Genomic DNA, 20,758 nt, shown 5'->3' with positions numbered 1-20,758 from the left:
AGATTGTGGCTCGTCTCCTTTAATTAGAAAAAAGCATACGATGTAATTTTTCTAAAGACATTATAGGAGCTGCCATCTAAAGGACGTCCACTTCTACAATTGCCCTTTCTACATCTAAGGATTATCCCAGGCAAATGGAGGGATCGTCCCTGCCTGCTCCCAGGATCCCCTGCATGTCATTTACATGCACAGGGATGATCCCGGGGCAATCCCTGGAAAAAAGGCAGGTGTAGAAATGGCCAATGTCACCCTGCTTGTGAGTCATGTTTCCTTGTAAGTCATGTTTTCGCCCCACATCTATGAACCAGCTCTTAGTCCCAGCGCTGATGCATTCATGGAGCAGCCACACTTGCGGCTGTGCAAATGCTATGCATGGGCGAAGGAACTTTTAAATGTTATGCCAGCCAAGAGGAGCACCTATGTGGGTAATGGCTTTTCACTGACCTTCATGCTGCCGCCGTCACATTCCAATAAGCCCTTAGTTTAGACAAGGAGAAAAGGCTAGAATATATAAGGAGCTGTCTTATAATACGCCTAGCATAATTCTGTCCGTTTTGGCTGAAAGCAGCTTTCCAAGGTATCAGTTAAGGATGTATGGATTTTGCAAAATCCATTTCATCTGCATTTTGCAGTTTGTCAGGTGCCTTTCGTTTTGTCATCTGCTCATTGACGGAATCAGATTTCCCCCCTAAATTCACACTTGCAAAAATGTGCAACCCCACCTCCAGAATGTGCATTTCATGCTTTGTCCTATAGGGAAAATGCACATTTTCAGCCATTAAATTTTTTTTTAAAAAAACATTTTTTTTCTACAATGGAATTTGCATAATATTCCGGAAAGTTAAAAAAAAAAAAAAAAAGGTCTGCAAGGCTGCAAGGCCGTGGAATCCATGTAACTCAGGGAAAGCCATTTCACTGTGGAATTCATGGTTTGGATTCCCAGAAATCTGAACTAATTTGATTCTGTTGTGGATTTCTCCAACATCCCTAGTCTCAGTCAGCAGTGGTTTCTGGCCCTCTGCTATTTGAGCTCCTTTATGTGGAAATGTCGGAGGTTGAACTCAGTGCTTTTTGCATGTTAAACAACCACTTAGTCTTTAAGCTGTGAAAGTAAGGAAGAGGGCTTGAGGGGACTTGGATGTATTTATCCTAAAATTAAAAAAACAAGGTTAAAAAAAAGGAAGTGCTAACCATTTTAAAGGATTTAAGAGAGTGCCTTCTAGAAGAATAGAAGACAGGAGTTTCATCAGCTAGGGAGTAGTTAAGCAAAGCATGCATTGGCCTGGTCTCATTTGAAGTTCCTTTTGGCTCTGTAGTTCTATGGCATAACCCCTGTGTTTCCAAACTATATCTTTATGGATGAGCAGGCACTTCTTCTGTTTGTAGCAGCCTGATTCATTCATCGATGCCACAGCTCAAGGTTCTGTGCCATTGCAATTCATCACCATGGACATAGCTGTGATATTGCCTTCACAACATCTCTGCAGGCGATGGATAAGAGGAGCAGGTTGATAAAGGGGGAGAAAGGCTTCTATTTTAAATGCAAATTTCTTGGCAATCTGAGAAACGAGGGGAAAAAGTTTAATGAGGTCCTAAAAGATTAGCCGTGGAGTTTAAATCAATGATTCCTAACTGCCATTTAGAATATCAACCCTGGTGTTTCAGCCCATTATACATGAAATTGACAATCTAATTGTAACTAGGGAAGTGTAGAACAGCCAAGCTGGAGTTCATCAAAGTTCCCCTACTTCCACTTCAAAGCTCATTCTGAATTGGGTCCTTATTGGCTTGCAAGCTTTTTGTTGCCCCGCACAGAAATTTGTGCATAGTTTGGCAAGCATTTTTCAAAATGTACGCGGTTTTGTGCACATTTTTTAATTGTATGGTTTTTTTTCTCCCATTGACTAAACAGTGTTTGTGTGCATTTTTTTTTACATGTACATACTTTCCATGTGTATTTTCTGAATGTAAACATTTTTGTTAATGTCCCAATCATACTGCAAGCTGTATGACTGCAACATTTGACTGCAAACTGTGTTTGCCCGTGTTTGGTTTCAGGAGATGCTAATTGGATATATTTCAGTCTTCCCCATCCCTAGTCATAGCCTCCTTGAAGCCCTAAAATGAACACTAAGTCTGGATCTCACAGTAGCTTCAGATCCATTATGAGTAGCCATTCTTGCCCACTTGCTCTTGCTGACACCACAGTATGTCTTTTTAAGTGTGTAAATGAATGTGACTACAAAAGGAGGGTCTGGTAAAAATTGTGGAGGGGGGAAATGTCACCAGGAAAATAAGAGAAAGTCAAAAGCCACTGTCCATGCAAGAACGTCTTCTGCACATGACCTACTGAAGGAGCCGGGCAAAAGCCAAGTTTACAGATCTCAGCCACTGTGACATCTGTGTTCTCTACTTCACCACCTTGGTTAAGGTGCGCAAGTTTCCATGTTCCAAATTCCATTGCTTATTTAAGTAGAAGACTTCCCAAAGAAAGGAATTTGATGGAACTTATATTTTGAACTGCCCAATAGTTTAGTCGCAAGGCACTGGTTACCACAAGACTGCAAGACAATCAATGGTTGAACCTCAAGATAATCAATAGTTGAACAGGCAAAAACTTTGGGCATAAAGGCTTCAATAACACAGAATGGATGAGAGACACCCCAGCATTTCTTTGTACAGAGCAGTGCATCAACATGTCTTCAAATTCATAAGGCCATGTTGCTTTAGCTTTCTCATGGAACTTCCCAGGTATATGCAAAGCCACAATGGTTCTCATTACTGCCAGAGCAAGTCCTACCCCCAAAATGCAAGCAGAGTATGAGGGGTGGAAGAGAAATGTGAAAGCACTAGCCTTAGGTGACTTTTATTATTATTATTGTATTGATCTGAAATGCTTCAGGAAACTACGAACATAACCATCTCATGTTTGGTTCTTAGCAAAAACTAAAAAAGGGGAAAAAACCTTCAAAATAATAAAATCACCCCCTTTTATGAAAAGCACAAACAAAAATAAAACTAAAGAAATAAGATTGTTTATGTGTTTCACTTTTAAGGACAGATTCTCATAAAACTCCATTTTTACAATGTACACAGAAATTCGATGAAATTCTGTTCTCTATTATATAAATGCTTAACTCATGGCAAGCCTCAAAATTAAGATTAAAAATAAAGAAAGACTTTGAAAAAAACCAGTTAAAAATAAAATAGACTGCAGTTGCCTGCTGGATATTACACTGTCATATCTATCCCACCAGGAAAAAAAAGCCATCAAACCATCAAAATGTATCTAGGCTCGAAGGGAGAAATCGAGTCTGTTTCAAATTGCCACAATCAGTTTTGACTGGTCAGTGGATACATTTTGAAGCATCGTTGCTGCAGGGAACATGGCACAGCTTAATATTTGTTTTAGACTAACTGCTCAAACGGTTCAGGTAAATAGAGAACAATATTCGTCTGAATCCACGGCCATGTTAACTGCATTCAAAATCCCATGGACAAATGGAACTTCTGTGGCGTATTTTCACATCCACCAAAAAGGATGAAATAACAGATGTGATAACAGCTACACCTTTTAGATTAGTAGCCCAACCTTTTAATATAGCAGTATAAAAATACCATGCCACTATCTTTCTCCCCACCAGGGCCGGTTCAAAAACCACTACAAATATGTAGCACAAGAGTTTGTGATACAGTGAGCAGGCACTGGTTCAAGAATGATTGGTTTCAAATGATGACTTATTTGTGTTTTGCTCCTGCCAACTCCATGGGATTGGATGCTTGGCTTTATGCATTTATACTGGATATACAGTTCTACACATATATACATATATCACATATACATATATAAGGGTACATATATATGTATACATCCACACACATATATATATGTAGGCATCGTCTTTTGCAAATAAAGTAAGAAAGCAAGCAAAAAAAGAAGACTGACCTGGCTTACCTACACTCTGCTCACATTCAATGAGATCTTCATCGTCATTAGAACATTCTGCTGAAGAAACGAGGTCATCTGTTGTCTGACATGTGAAGGAAACAAGGAAACAAAAAGAAAAGAACCAGTGATTAGATAAAGCGAATGGCATTAAAAATAGATAATGTTGTTGGCAGGACCACAATCAGACATAATGACTATGATCATGGAGATAGTAGAGGAGGAGCACCACCAACCTCTTCTTAGAGGTTCAAACTTTGAACCTAAGAAGAGCCATGCTGGATCAGACCAGAGCTATGCTGGATCAGATCAAAAGCCTATCTTTTCCAGGGTTCTGTGGAATCAAAATATGGTTCCAAGATATGATATAATGCTGAGTATATCATTTACACACGGGCAGGATCTACACTACTGCTTTAAAACAGTTTATGAGAGTAGTGACAACTGTTGGGCCCCAGGACACACTCCATATACAGTTTTCAAACCATTTTCAAAGTGCCATATCCTGCTTGGTGTAGATCTGGCCATGATGGACAGAATGCGTCATTTGCACAGCTAATCTGATAAACAAATGTGGACTGTGTGGTGAAACTTCCAGGTATACTTTGGACAGGACAGATGTACCACACTGTTAAATGAGCCAGACAAAACGTTTCCTTCTTGGTGCATCCACATAAATCAAAATACTCATCCCCACTAAATGCACAGGGATGGGTTCCAGTGGAATATTAATGGAATGGCCAAAGCACAGCAGGTGGGGTGGAAGGTCTGGCTCTGAAAAGCTGAGGCCATATCAAGAGCATCTGTGGCCCCAACGAATTGCAGCACATGTTCCTTGCACTTTCCAGCTGGTAATTCTTGTGTGTATGTGTGTGTGGCTGTTCTAATTAATGAGCAGCATGTACGGCAGTGTGTTCAGGAGAAGCGTAATGGCTTCTCTCCCCAACAGCAACCCCTTCATGTAATTGCGGCAATTAGCTGAATTACTAATGGAGACCATTAGGGAGATTCTGTGGAGGCCTCTGGACACAGGCTGTATGGCTCGTGTACCAGAGTACAGAATTAGCCTGCCCTCAAGCAACATGAGCTAACAAAAGTCTGACACCAAATTCTTCTGTCTTTCCTCTTTCCCGCTTGCATGGGTAAAAGTTGCAGACCATGCAGGGCCGTAGGGACTGGGTAAGAAGAATGCCTGCATCATACCCTGGATAGAACTGAGCTCAATGTGGCAGTCTGGAGCTGCCAGAGGTACTTTTTACCCAACGATTTTCAGAAGCTGATTGCAGCATTCCTCAGACTCAACCCTTCCTCCTCTGGTCCCCGCTATGGGCCTTGTACTTTGTAAACTGGGTAGTTGGATGAAAAGAAATAGGCTAACTGCACTGGTTCTCGTCTTTTCTTGCATGCTTCTTACAATACATATCAAAGCTATATGATCTTTTTATATACTTCACAATTAAACCCAGCCGATGAGGTCAGGCACATCCTGTCTTTCAACCTGGCCCACGTAGAAGGGGTTGTCACACTGTTGTTACCCTGGACACTGTTGTTCCTTCTTTAAATTTCTCCGCGCAGTGGGAAATAAGGGTCCTGCCATCTTCCCCTAGTCCTACTATCTTCCTCTCTCCCTCACTTGCTTAAGCTCACTGGGTGACTTTGGGTCAGTCACTGATTCTCAGTAGGGGTGTGCACGGACCCCCCGCTCCGCTTCACTTGCAGATCCGCCATTTTTCGGATCGGGCCGCTCCGCCCCGCCCCGCCCACTTCCGCTCCGCTCCGCCCGGAGCTCCGGATCCGGATCCGGAGCTCCGTTTTCCCCCCCCCCATAGGCTTGCATTGAAAGCTAAAAAATTATACAACTTTTTTTCTGTTCAAGTTAGAAACCTCATGTTTGGCACCATGACACCTCATGGGGATATACACATGCACGCCAAGTTTCAAAGCAATCCCATCATCCCCTGATTTTTGGCGAATTTTTGAAAATCGGGCACCCCACACACAACATCCCTGCGAGGTGTGTTAAAAAACACGGGGAAAAGCCCGTTCAGATGAAGAAAGAGAAGTTTCCCAGAATCCCAAGTTACCTGTTTTGCCTATGCCCTCCTCCAACTTTGGGATCATCATGACCGGGAGCTGACTCTGCCCCTCAGCCCTTTGAAAAAGGTATTTTTCCCGCCGATTTTTAAAAAACTTCTAGCCCGCGACCCGTACGATGCAGAAAGTTGAGAGTGGTCTCAAAATGACCCCCATCCACGACTCTCTGTGCACAAGAATTTTCAGAATGATAGCTTAAACCCCCCCCATTTATCCCCGATTCTTTCCCTCAATGCAATCCTATGGGCGAAAAGCCGGAAACGCAGTTTGAGCCGCGCGGTTGACCCGATTTTCACAAAAATATAGCCCGCGACCCGTACGATGCAGAAAGTTGAGAGTGGTCTCAAAATGACCCCCATCCACGACTCTCTGTGCACAAGAATTTTCAGAATGATAGCTTAACCCCCCCCCCAGTTATCCCCGATTCTTTCCCTCAATGCAATCCTATGGGCGAAAAGCCGGAAACGCAGTTTGAGCCGCGCGGTTGACCCGATTTTCACAAAAATATAGCCCGCGACCCGTACGATGCAGAAAGTTGAGAGTGGTCTCAAAATGACCCCCATCCACGACTCTCTGTGCACAAGAATTTTCAGAATGATAGCTTAACCCCCCCCAGTTATCCCCGATTCTTTCCCTCAATGCAATCCTATGGGCGAAAAGCCGGAAACGCAGTTTGAGCCGCGCGGTTGACCCGATTTTCACAAAAATATAGCCCGCGACCCGTACGATGCAGAGAGGTGAGAGTGGTCTCAAAATGACCCCTATCCACGACTCTCTGTGCACAAGAATTTTCAGAATGATAGCTTAAACCCCCCCCAGTTATCCCCGATTCTTTCCCTCAATGCAATCCTATGGGCGAAAAGCCGGAAACGCAGTTTGAGCCGCGCAGTTGACCCGATTTTCACAAAAATATAGCCCGCGACCCGTATGATGCAGAGAGGTGAGAGTGGTCTCAAAATGACCCCCATCCACGACTCTCTGTGCACAAGAATTTTCAGAATGATAGCTTCAAAAACAACGTAGTTATGCGCGATTATTTGCCGCAATGCAATCCTATGGCGAAATGTTTTCAAGATGGCGACCGGAGCGCTCCGCCTGAACTCGGAGCTCCGAAAAATGGCCGCTTCTCTTCGCCTTGCTTCTAGGGGGTCCGCGGTCCGCTCCTACTCCGCCTCTGGGTAAGGCGGAGCAGGCCAATCCGCTACTGCTTCTACGCTCCTAATCGGAGCGGAGCACATCCCTAATTCTCAGGCCTTAGCTAGACCTAGCTGTTAGACCACGACGGAGGAGGGAAGATCTCGTGTTGTGTTTAATGCAGGATCCCTCCTCTGTCTATACATGATGTGTGACGACCTCAGCAGGAGAGGCGTCGTATCCACCATTTTTTCATTTTTTAAAGGACCAGCAGCGCAAGAATGCTTGTGCGCAAAAGGTAAGTCCTTTTTGAAATTTAAATTATTTCCCCCGCTTCCCTCACCCTATCCCCGATGGGCGCAGTGCTCCTGAGGAGCACTGTACCCTGTGCGCAGCTCCCGGCTCCGCGGCACCCGGCCACACGTTCTGCGGTCTTGGGCTCAGCCTGAGTCCACGGAAAAACCAGGGCCAAAGGCAAGGGCTATATCCCGAGGCAAGGGAGGAATGATCCCTCCCTGATCCCGGGATCCCCTGCGCATCATGTGGCTGCACAGGGACGATCCCGGGGTTTGCCCCGGGATAAAGCCCCATTTAGCTATGGCCTCAGTCTAACCTACTGGGTTAGCTGGTTTTAATGGGCGATATATTAGCTTCTTTATAAGAAAAACAACAACAACAACTTCCATTTGAAATGTAGGGAAAGAGGTAGAATATATTTACCTAACCTGTATATTAATTAGCTAAAATACTTAGTCATCACAGAAACATTTCCCAGTTTCCTATTCTAAAATATGTGTTTATTTATTTTCAAAAATAAAAATCTCACAACTGGAATTACTCAGCCCAGTATGAATGGCTGTAAAATTAAAGGCAGGTATTCTAATGACTTTCAATAACATCTCTCTCCAGTCAGAAAACTTTTTATATGTCCTCTGAAAGAACTTTTATTGCATTTATATTATTATTACTATTATTCTCCCTCTACTTCGCAATTGTGTTTATTGAAATTGCCTTGATATCAAACAGGGACAGCAGAAAGCTCACACGTCTGCATCTAACCTTGAGGATTTATGAGCATATTTACCTTCAAATTCCCTCAGTTTCACAGTAGTGCCTTTAATGAATTATTGTTTCTGTAATCACTACCTTCTAATTATTCACTCCAAGAGTCAATCTTGCTTTTGGCAAGGGTCCTACATCTGTGTTCATTACTATATATCATGGGTATTGAGAGAGAATTTTGGATAGCACAGCAAGATGTGCTCAGGACAATTACTTACGTTCTTCCCCTTTCTGACAGCCCAAAGTTGGAATTTATGCTCCAAACCCATATCCTTTGACCCACTGTTCCACATAAAATGGCCGACTCTAAAATCTTCCACACAAAAAACAGCCCCTTTTAGGCTACCTCATTCACTTGCTGTGCCGCGAGTTGATGGGCATTAAGCACAAGATAAAATAAACCCTGGCATGGAACAGCTTTATGAAATTATAAATAACACATCCAGTGAATGATGGAGTTCTCATTCTTAGAGTGAATGAAAAGAGAAAGGACTATAAATATTCCCCACCAAAGTCCAGCAGACAAACTGTGCCACACTATGTTCTTGATGGCTTCTTCACTTTTTTCTTTTCTTTTCTTTTTGTTTAAAGTCAGTTATATTCTCTTAGCTTTGTTTTCCTTAAGCCACTGCACACAGCATACCTCTGCTCCAATTCACCATCTAAATAATCTCATCTTTACAGTGCTTTAGGATGAATCTACATGTTATATTTAATTTAGAAACTGGGCTCAAATATTTCTCCCAAGTAGGAGGGATTATGTCATGTCATCTGAGGCCCACTCTCCCTACAGTAGAAAGCATAAAGGTGCATATCCAGTTCTAATTCTTAATGATCATGTTTCCTAAGAAGAATTAAATTTATCGGGGCAGTAAAATTTGCTAGTAACGCGGGGATGTGTACAAATTTCACTAGCTCCACTAGCCTTATAAAACATTAGGCTTACTTCTCTCAGAATTCCTCAGATGCTTTACCTGAGCAGAAGGCTCCAAAAATTTGCTGTGTAGAACGTGGCATTTGGTGGCAGGGCAGCACTACTGCTCTTCAGTGCCATACCACATTGCAGATTTTTAATTTATTTTAATTTACTTATTTTAAACATTTCTTGACCGCCTTTCAGGGCAGAAGCCCCTAAAGGTGGCTTACAGCAATAAAATGCACAAAGACTTAGTAAAAATACATAAAACTTCAGAATTGTTTTAGTTTGTTTAACTTTTTCAAATTGTGCATAGTTGAACTGTGGAATTTGCTACCACAAGATGTAATGATGGCCACCAATTTGGATGGCTTTAAAAGGGGATTGGATAAATTCCTGGAGAAGGCTATCAATGGCTACTAGTCCTGATGGCCATGTGCTACCTCCAGTAAATAGCCGGTAAGCCTATGTACACCAGTTTCTGGGGAACTTTGGTGGGAGGGTGCTGTTGCACTAATGTCCTGTTTGTGTGTTTCTCATGGGCAGCTGGTTGGTCACTGTGTCAACAGAATGCTGTCTGATCCAAAATGGCTCTTATTCTGTTCTTTTCCTCCTCCCCAGGTCCTGTCTTGCAGCACATGTGTTGTTTAGAAGCATGCAATGCCAATGAGGTTATGTTCATTGCATGTGGAGACCCTGGGCCAATATGCAAGCCCATTACCACAAGGAACAGGAAAAAAAGGCTAAATCGTACATCATGATTCAAGATATTTATGGAAATTTCTTTCACTGCGTCTGTGTATTTATTGAGCAGATCTTGTGAGCTTTGCTGGAGACAGACAGGGATGGGAGAATGAGCAATATTCGAGGTCAGCAGGATTTGCTGAATCTTGTCTCCTTGCTCATCTTCTGCTCAATTCCTGTTTGTGTTTCATCACTGCTTGCTCTACGCAAACAGGAAGCTTGTGCAAATGGAGCAGCGATCAAATTTTTGTGAAACGCCCAGAGAGCTCCGGCTATTGGGCGGTATAGAAAAGTAATAAATAAATAAATAAATAAATGAATAAATAAATAAATAGGGGATTTGTGCAAATCTCTCCAAATCTGCACAAATTCCCACCATGGGGCTGATTCAGACTACCGGGGAATTTGTGCAAATTAGGAACTGTGCACAAATCAAAATGGGATCAGGAACAAGACAAATGTGATCATATGTTCAAGAATTTGCAAATATTTTCAGTGAACATGTGCTTGCGCTCATGCTTGCATTCAAAGCTTCAAATGGGGCGTGCTCACATGTTTTGCAAGAAAAACAAAATTATCGCATATCCTTACAATCAGAAGCAATACTGACATTGAACACACAACATTCTGAATTGCTATATATTTGTTTTCTATTGTATTGGTTTGCCTATCCCCAATCATTACAATATTTTAGTACAGTTGTACGATTTTAAGCATTTATTTTCTGTTAAGTATATGAAAAGAAATACTTGCTTAGTCATTAAAATTGTGTGTGTATGGCTATCTCAGGGTTAAACAGAGAAAGGCTATCTGTGGGCAATTACCTTGAGATAGAAGCTGTTCTGGGAACCTTGTTAAGATTCTAAGTTAGCTTCATCACAGCTGTATGTAATGTAGATAAGAATTGTGTAAGATGTGTATATAGTTTCTCACTTGTGTAAAATGGAACTGATCACTGCTTACTGATCACTGCTCTTGGATCACTGCTCTCTGTGTATGCCTCAGTGTGTTGATCTGAACTGATCTGAATTGAACTGCACAGAAGCCTGAAGGAAATAAACCAGCTCTGCTGTGTAAGACCTGCGTGATGTGTGTTTGTTTCTGAGCACAAACAGAGTTCCAGAGAGAAAAAAGTTCTAGCACAATAACCCAACAAAGGTTATGGGCCCAGTCTAGCCTAGACCAGCCTACGCCAGCCTAATCCAGGCAGAAGAACCAGAACTTGATGGGAACAGTGCAGTATCAGAACCAGGAGTCTGCTAAAACAGAAAACTGTTGATGAAGGAAGACATCAAGCTAAAGCCAGTGCTGCAAAGTGAGGAAAAATCTCAGTCGGCTGACTCTGAGGAGGACTCTGAGCAGGAGGACGGTGAGATACCAATTCCTAAAGCAGAGGGAATGGCAAGAGCTAATATGTCTGGTTTGCATCAATTGTTAGAAAAGCTGAATGACTCTAACTATGCATTATGGTCTTACAAAATGCAAATGTATCTGATTCAGGCTGAACTGTGGTATGTAGTCACAGAGGATCCACCAGATAGAGCAGATCCACAGAATGCTAAATGGTTTAAAGACGATGCAAAAGCAATGGCAGTTATTGCATTAGCTGTGGAAGACTCTCAAATTTCCTTCATTCAGTTTTTGAATACATCAAAAGAGTGCTGGAATGCGCTACAAGCTGTATATCAAAGAGAAACAGCGGGCAGTAAAATAATTCTAACCCGGAAGCTGTATGGAATGAAGCTGAAATCAGGGGAGTCTATGTCAAACCATTTGAAAAGCATGAGAGAAATCTTCAATCAACTCAGGGCACGAGGGATGGAGTTTACAACTATACACCAAGTCTATGTGATTTTGTCAAGTCTTGATTCATCGTACGACGCGGTTGTCACCATGATGGAAAGTCAAGAGGAGAAAAATTTAACCCTTGAGTATGTAGCTGGAAAACTACTGGAAACCTATGAAAGAAGACAAGCTTCAAAACAACAGAGCCTTAAACTTCCTGTGGCTGAATTTCAACAAAGCCATAAATCTTCTGACGTGGTGGCTGCATTAAAGGCAAGGAAATGCTTTAATTGTGGTTCCACAGGACACTTAAGGCAGGATTGCAACAACAAGAAGAAAAAGCAGTCAACAGCAAAGTGGAGAGAAGAAAACAACATGAATGAAGCTGAATCAACAAAGAAGTGTCTTCTAGCAAGAGTCAAAGAGACAATGAATCCTTGGTTTTTGGACTCTGGGGCTTCAATAAGTATGGCAAAAGACAAACTTTCATTTGTTACCTTAGAAACTTCTACTTCAGAGCAAAAGTGTGTTACCCTTGCAAATGGAATAAAAATCCAGATTTGTGGTGTGGGTAATGTATATTTTGATTGTCTAGGAGTTGAACTACAAAGTGTTTTATATGTACCAGAATTGGAAACAAACCTTCTAAGTGTGTTTCAGTTAACAGAAATGGGGTATGAAGTTTGTTTTACTGAAGAAAATTGTACTATAAAACAGGGAAACAAGGTGTGTGTGCAGGGAATAATGAAAGATTCTTTGTATGTGATTAATACTTGTACAGAAAATGAAGTTGTAGCCAGCAAAGTCACAACAAAAACAATAGCCAATTGCAAACCACACCAAGAGTGTATCCATTTAACTCATAAAAAATTTAGTCATGCTAACTATAAAACAATTTCTAAGATTCCAGAATTGTGTGAAGGGGTGAAAATCAAACCATGTTCTAACTATGTAGAATGTAAAGTATGCAGTGAAACCAAGTGTCATAAGTCAAACATTCCAAAACATAGTGAGAGAACAACAAAAAGAATTTTTGAATTAATACATGCAGATCTTGCAGGTCCTTTTGAGACAAGTCAAAGAGGAAACAGATTTTTCTTGTCTATTGTTGATGATTACAGTAGATTTAGATTTGTGTATGTGTTAAAACAGAAGAGTGAAACTTTTGGAAAGTTCAAAGCCTTTGTTAAGTGGAGTAAAAATAGATTTAAAGAACCTATAGCTAATCTAAGAACGGACCGGGGAGGTGAATTTCTTAGCAACCAATTTAAAAAATTCCTCAGTGATGAGGGTATACAACATGACCTTACTGCTCCATATTCACCATTTCAAAATGGAGTTGCAGAAAAGAAAAACAGAACCTTGCAGAACATGTTAAGAGCTCTATTGAAAGAGTCAGGATTGTCTAATCTGTTTTAGGCAGAAGCTTTGTCCACCTCAAATTATTTGTTAAACAGGCTTTACCACTCTGTACATGAAAAAACTCCATATGAAATGTTTTACAAAAGAAAACCTAGAGTGTCACATATAAGGGTTTTTGGAAGTAAATGTTTTGCTCATATTCAGAAAGAAAACAGACCAAGAAAACTAGCTCAAAGAGGTTTGGAATGTAAACTGTTGGGATATGATACACAAACAAAAGGCTATCGTTTGTGGTCTCCATATCACAAAAGTGTAATTGTGAGCAGAGATGTAGTTTTTCATGAACAAATGCAAGAAACAAAACAGTATGTAAGTTTGCCTATAGAACAGAAAGCTGTAGAAACAGAAGAAATTCCTGAACAATCTCAGCAAGAGAGGGAGGGGGAAGAAACTGTAAAAGAAGAAACTATGCCTGTAACTATGCCAAGACGATCAGAAAGGGAACGCAAAGCTCCAATTCGTTACTCAGATGAATACCAAAGCAAACAGGTTTCTCATAGAGCTTTACTAATAGCCTATGAACCTACTTCATTTGAAGAAATTCAGGAAATGGAACCTACAGAAGCTCAGGGCTGGCATGAAGCAATGTCAGAAGAAATCAGAGAAATAGAAAAAAATGAAACGTGGGAGCTAGTACCTTTACCTGAAGGTCGTAAAGCCATTACCTATAAATGAATATTCAAAGTAAAACAAAATAAAGAAGAACAGAAAAACACATTTGTAAACCAGCTGCAAAGACATTTTGAGTTAAAAGACCTTGGTTCAGTGAAAAGTTATTTGAGAATGCAAATTTCAAAAGATTCTAACACAGGGTCATTTCTGATTGAACAAAGTGGCAAAATTAAAAAATTGCTAGAAGAACACAACATAGAGAATTGTAAAATTGTTGCCACTCCTATGGTCACTGATTTTCAAAATCAGACAGACAGTACTGAAATAGAAGACATACAGAAATATCAGAGTGTGATTGGAAGTTTACTTTATCTAGCAAACCTAAGTAGACCAGATATTACATTTGCTATAAATCTTTTAAGCAGAAAAATGACAAAACCTTCTGTAACTGATTGGACAGCTGTAAAACGTGTATTGAGATATCTAAAAGGTACAATCAATCACAAATTGGAAATATCTACACACAAAGATGGAAATTTCTGTGTTTATGCAGATGCTGACTGGGCTAACGCAATTGATAGAAAGTCTACCAGTAGAGCAGCATTCTTTTACAATCAATCTTTGATTGATTGGTATACAAAAAAACAAAATTGTGTAGCAACCGCTAGTGCAGAAGCAGAATATATCAGTTTATCTCTGGCTTGTAATGAGATTGAGTAGTATAAACAATTATTTGCTGATCTAAGGTTGGAAATTGAGACACCAGTAACCATATTTGAAGATAATCAAGCATGTATTAGTATGGCTACATCTGAAAAGTGTAAACCAAGAACTAAACATGTGGATGTTCATTATTCTCATGTGAAAGATATAATTCAGAAAGGCTGGATTAAGCTTGAATATTGTCCATCTGAAATGATGTTAGCTGATTTATTCACAAAACCAGTATCAATGATAAAACACAAAGAGATGCTTTTAAAGCTGGGTCTCAGATTGTAACACAATTTAAACAACATGTGCAAGAGGAGGACTGTTAAGTATATGAAAAGAAATACTTGCTTAGTCATTAAAATTGTGTGTGTATGGCTATCTCAGGGTTAAACAGAGAAAGGCTATCTGTGGGCAATTACCTTGAGATAGAAGCTGTTCTGGGAACCTTGCCAAGATTCTAAGTTAGCCTCATCACAGCTGTATGTAATGTAGATAAGAATTGTGTAAGATGTGTATATAGTTTCTCACTTGTGTAAAATGGAACTGATCACTGCTTACTGATCACTGCTCTTGGATCACTGCTCTCTGTGTATGCCTCAGTGTGTTGATCTGAACTGATCTGAATTGAACTGCACAGAAGCCTGAAGGAAATAAACCAGCTCTGCTGTGTAAGACCTGCGTGATGTGTGTTTGTTTCTGAGCACAAACAGAGTTCCAGAGAGAAAAAAGTTCTAGCACAATAACCCAACATTTTCTGTTCTTATTCAACTGGTGCCCTATGTTGGTGTTTCTGACACTGAGCATGCAACATTCCGAATTGCTGGCCCAGGCCTTTCTCTAGGACAGGGATTGTGTGCTTGGGCTGTTAAAGTAGGACTTACAGTTTGAGAGATCGACATGTGTGCTTCCCTATATGACCTGCTCTCTCAAGAACTACCAGTCCCAGAATTCTTCATGCACAGGCAGGAGGAAGGGGCAGGTGGTAGGTGGGACAATGCACCATAATAATCAGGGACATTGATGTTAGGGACACTTGGAGCTTTTGCTCCTAGTAGGATTTGCAGGCCTACAATATAGGTGAGTAAATCTCTAGTTCACATGCACAGGCTATAGTGCCAGGTCTGGCGATAAGATAATTCATGATTTTGTAATGACAAAGGGCAGAAAAAGCAGGTTTTAAAATGTGCCAGCCTCTTTAGAAAATGTTTGCAGTCACCTTGGTCCATTAGATTTAAAAATAAGGAGGTCCTGCCTCCTTTCACTTATTAAATAAGAATGTGATGGTATGTACTGACACTGTCGGAGGGCGGGAGAAGAAAACTTGTGGGACACTTTCACCAAAGCTATTGTATGGCCTGAAACACCCTTTGATGAGGGTGGGCAGTTACCCATTGTGGGGGAAAAGATCTCAGAAGAGAGCATATGCTAACATATCCTACAGCGGCGGCCTCTCTACCTGAACACACGTCTTAAACAGCAGAACCTCTAATTACCCCTGTGCTGGAGTCTTAACATCTCTGGCTAAGTTGCTACTCACTCAACAATTTCATGTTCAATGGCAATTACTATTTACAGCTCCAAGGTACAGCAATGAGAATACCTATGGCCCCATCATATGCCAATCTATTCATGGGATAATTCAAAGAAACTTCCACCTACAAGCCTAGCACATGGTGGCATTACATAGATGACATTTTTGTCATTTGGGACTATGAAAGGAATAGCTTGGAGAATTTCACTAAGGTGAACAACACTGTCCACCCAGCGATAGAGTTATTACACCACAACTAAACCCCCAAAATTATCCTTCTTGGATGTCCTCTTAACCATTTCAAACCATCAAATTGCCGCAGACTTATATTGTAAAGCTACAGATTCCCACCTGTACCTCAACTTCAAATCATGTCATCTGAACCATCTGAAGAGACTTCTGGTACCCAGCTGTGCTACTGATGAGGATGGAAGCTGAAATGTTTAGCGAATATTTTATAGCACATAATGCAATGTATCTCACCAGAATGGGGAAGACTGTATCACAGGGGTGGGTGAACTCACCTGCGTCTGACTTGCTGGATACTTGCCCCACTGCCACTGTCCACCCCTGCTCATCGGGCTGTGCAAGCTTCTCTGGAGGCTTGGCTCGGCCTGATGAGTGCTCAGCAGCCATCTGCCCTTGCTGCCGAAATTGCATCACCCCCCCCCCCCCGCTGCATCACTGTCCCCCTCGACTCAGTTCCATTTTCTGCAAGCTGGCCCAGTATGGTCTGCAGTGAATCAGGGCTGTACAGCCATTCTGTTTCGATTCACTTTTGTCCAGAATTTGGCCCATTTGCACCCCTGAATGCAAGCACATTTTGGGGGCAAAGCTCACACATTCCTGTCCTTGTGTGATGCAGAAAAATGCACTCTTTAAAAATGTGCATTTTGGAAATGCTTTATTCATTGGGGAGGAAGTATACACATTAAGGTGCACACTTTTAAACGCTCAAACCCATACTTTAATTTTCAAACTAGAACAAAAGCTTGCAATCGGGAATGGAAATGAGTCAGACTGAACTTCAAGGTGGAACTTGGAGAACTTTGATGATCGGCTCGTATTTTACTGATAGTCTCTTCCTTATTTTTAATGGCTATTATCCACAACAGCTAAATGGATCCTCCATGTTCAGATGCAGTATACCCTGAATACCAATAACTGAGGAACAACAAGGTTGGAGGGCTTTTTCTTCATGCCTTCCTTGTACATTTCTCTAGGCATCTGGATGTGTCCGTTGTTGGGGGTGGGGGAAGGCTGGACTAGGCAGCCCCTTGGTCTGATCCAGTAGGGCAATTCTTATAAAAAACCAGGTCTCTTAGCCATTTCTCTAGCCCATGGGTAGGCAACATTTTTGGTCCATGGGCACATTTGATGATTTGAGAAATCACCACAAAATGGCTGCCATCGGAGGTGTGGTGAAGGACAAGTAATCTGTCTGAAAGGCTGAGTACAAGGTAGAGATAGGGAGTGAGTGGGCACCATGTGTCCTACCTCTTCTCTGGCTCCTCAAAAAAGTAGCCAATAAAGATGCAGAGGGCAGATTTCCAGCCATTCATGTTGCTCTTTGAAGAAGGAACTACCTCATCATAGGAACACATTCTTTCTTATAAGTCGTAGAACCTGATTAACTGAGAGCCAGTGATTAACCAGCATGCCCTTTATTCTCCCCATCAACCAGAGTTAACAACAACAAAGGAACGAACACTCCCTCCTCTGAAAACCTCCCACCCCTTGCATTTCCTGCGTATGGGATCCCTGTTGGATGTAAAAATGGAAACCATACTCACTGCCAAATTATATCATTAAGTAGGGTTCACAATGGGCCCACCCACTGTAACAAAATCAGCCTCTCAATCATTACCACAGCGGACGAGAGATTAAATAACTAGCCACACAAGTTAAAAATGGGGAAGTAAATCAGCCTTCGTTCCTGCACTCCATCTGTGTATCAAGTAAGTCAAGCATCAAGTGTTGTTTTTAAGAGAGAGAGAGAGAGAGAGAGAGAGAGAGAGAGAGAGAGAGAGCGCATTGCAAGCTGAAATGAGTCTTTAGGAAACACAATTGCTCCGCAGAATCAGTAGTTCATTATTGCCATAAAATAAATGCCAGCTGCTTTTGGACCACATTCTGTGTTTTAAAAGTATCGGGGAATTCTGATCTGAGCCTTAAGTATTTCAGAGGACAATGGGAAGGTGGGGTGGAGGGAGGGAGAAAGTCAGCCTTCCTGCTGTCTTAAATATGTCCCCACCCCCTCCGGCTTTAGCGAGGAGGACAAGGGAATCTAAATAAGCAAGGGGCTGAGGGGAAAACAGGGAAAGAAAAAGACAGGGGTGATTAATTTGTCTGTTGTTCAAAGCATCCTGACAGAGGAAAGAGAAGTATTGAACCACAGCAGCTTAAACTAAACTTCAATGTACCTTCCCAAAAGCAGGAGGAATGTAATGCTACGTGGTGTTCCGCTGATAAGCAAATCCCTCTAAATCCTTTCCATTTATTTCTTGGCCTGGAGAAATTACATATTATTTAGGGGCTAAATAAAAAATAAAAATAAAACACACATCTCTTGGAATCTAGATTGCTTGGTTATTGATTACACACACTCACTCTGCAAACTAATACAAACACACACACACACACACACACACACACGCGTGCGTGCACACACACACACACACACACACACACACACACACACACACACACAGATGCATCCCTGCTCACTTCAATCTTCTTTGTTTTCTCCAGATGAAGTTTACCAGTTGCTCTTGTGATACGGAGCTGGATCATACGCCACCGAGAACTGGGGAAACACAACTGACTCGTGTTCCTTCTTTCCCCACAGCTGATAGAATGATCCTGTTCTCACGACTTACTAAGCCACAGTGGTTAAGCATTTTGAGTGAAACATGGCTTAGCGTGATGTGCGAACCATTCCTAATCATCGTGGCTATGTAACCATGGTTTAAACATGCTCACTAACCATTTGCTTCAAAAGGGTTAGCGGCCTAAGCATGGCTTAGCATGTTGTCTGAACAGGCCCAAAGTGTGAATCGAGGCTTCTGGGGTTCACAGATTTCAGTGCAGCTGACAACCACAAATCCTGTGCTGCACTTTATAGTAGCGGAAGTGTGAAAAGGGAAAATGCCACCAACTTATTCACACTTCTGCTTCTAGGTGATGCTTTAGCCAGTTCGATGATGTGAGCCACTATTTCTTGGGGGTAGGTCTCAGGATTGGAACAGAGAAACATAGGGAGATGCAGGTTCAAAACCTAGCTTAAGGTAGCTCCACTCTTTATGCAGCAAATACAGTTCTGTGGAGTAACTGAGCCAGGGTTCTCAGTGATGTGTGTTTTGTTGTCCATACACCTTTGCTGCAGGGGACCATGGTGTACCATAGGTAAACATGTAGTAGTTATGTTTGCTGAATAAAATATTTAGCTGCCCCTGGCCATAAAGCTCACTGGAATGCCACTGTTAAGTCAGTGGCCAGTATCCTACAGTGTTAAGCTGCTAACACAGGGACATGTAGCATAATGCCAATCCAGTGGTGGCTGGTGGCTCCAATTTCAGTGGGGCTGTGAATCCATTCTGGGTTTCAGTCAGAGCTAGCCAGAACTATAAAAGAGGTATCCAAAGTCCTGAACCCTATCCCCAAAATGGGTTCAGCACCACCAATAGCTGTTTTGGAGTTCTGGCCGGTTCTGACTAAAACCCAGAATGAATTCACAGCCCCACCGAAATCAGAGCCACCAGCCTTCAATGCGTTAATTGCATTAGTTGGTGTGACTGGTTTTTCCATAGAATCCTGGTGTGCAAGCTAATGTTATTAACATTGCACTAGAGGGCCCTTGTGCTAGTGCAACATATTTTGCATTAGCAGCTTGGCACCTTTAGATACTGCCCAATATAGTTTATTAATTAATTGATTAAATATATCCCACTTTACTACCAAATCTAAGGCCATAGCTAGACCTAAGGTTTATCCCTGGATCGTCCAGGGGTCAAACCTGTTCATCTGGGTGACACACAGGGGATCCAGTGCTCAGGCAGGGGTGAACCCTGGATGATCCCAGGATAAACCATAGGTCTAGCTGTGGCCTAAGCCCCCAAGGTGGCTTTCAGTCTAAAATGACAGTGCCATAGTAAGAATCACATTTGCTGATGGGAACTCCATACACATTGCTCCTTGAAAGAAGGCTAGGAGATAGATAAATAGATTGATGTTTCAAGCAAGAACATGGCTCAGTTGTATTCACTAACAATATTTTGCACTTGAATGCAGTGGAGATGTACTACCGTGCTTAGAAACTCAGTTCCAGTATTTCTAGTATTGTGACCTTGAGGTTGCTGCTGAGTCTTAAAATCTTCAAATATGAAAAATGGATCCTTAAAATCTTCAAATATGAAAAAGCCAAAGTCCCAATACTTGAGCCTTATTCACTTAGCAAAGGGCGCCATGGATTTCTGAAAGCCAGAGGCTCATCTGGTCTAAGAAGCATCAGCTGCCCTTTCAGAACTCGGCCTCCAGCCAGAGAAAACATCCTCTCTGCTTGCGGTGTCAGCCCTGCACTTAATAACTGTGTCAGAAGAATATTTTTCATTTACAATCTGCTTCTTTGCTGGAAATCAATATGTCGTTTTGCCGGCATGTTTTGCCCCAGTCTCCTGGACATCTTTATTTAACTTGTCTTTTCTCTCTTCAAGACGAAAGAGCTGTGTTTGATTTTGTTCTCTTATTGATTAGATCATTTGGAGAGAGAAATAAATAACTAAGTACTGCACAGTGGCTTTAA

At 41.7% G+C, this 20,758-nt stretch overlaps 1 protein-coding gene across 9 annotated transcripts in view; it reads right to left on the bottom strand.

The window, feature by feature from the left end:
- NRXN3 (neurexin 3) overlaps positions 1–20,758 on the bottom strand; it is a 1,089,604-nt gene that overhangs the window by 51,541 nt on the left and 1,017,305 nt on the right. For 7 of the 9 annotated variants that reach the window (XM_063117923.1, XM_063117925.1, XM_063117924.1 and 4 more), the window contains one exon: positions 3,956–4,031. In XM_063117923.1, coding sequence (XP_062973993.1) covers positions 3,956–4,031 — 76 coding nt within the window. Of the gene's footprint in view, positions 1–3,946; positions 4,032–20,758 lie in introns of all 9 variants that reach the window. The other 2 variants (XM_063117930.1, XM_063117928.1) reach the window with 2 other exon arrangements.

Source organism: Elgaria multicarinata, chromosome 2, assembly GCF_023053635.1.
Source record: "Elgaria multicarinata webbii isolate HBS135686 ecotype San Diego chromosome 2, rElgMul1.1.pri, whole genome shotgun sequence".
In the NCBI taxonomy this organism is placed as follows: Eukaryota; Metazoa; Chordata; class Lepidosauria; order Squamata; family Anguidae; genus Elgaria; species Elgaria multicarinata.
Note: the sequence above shows the minus strand (reverse complement) of the source record. Positions and strands in the feature narration are given on the sequence as shown.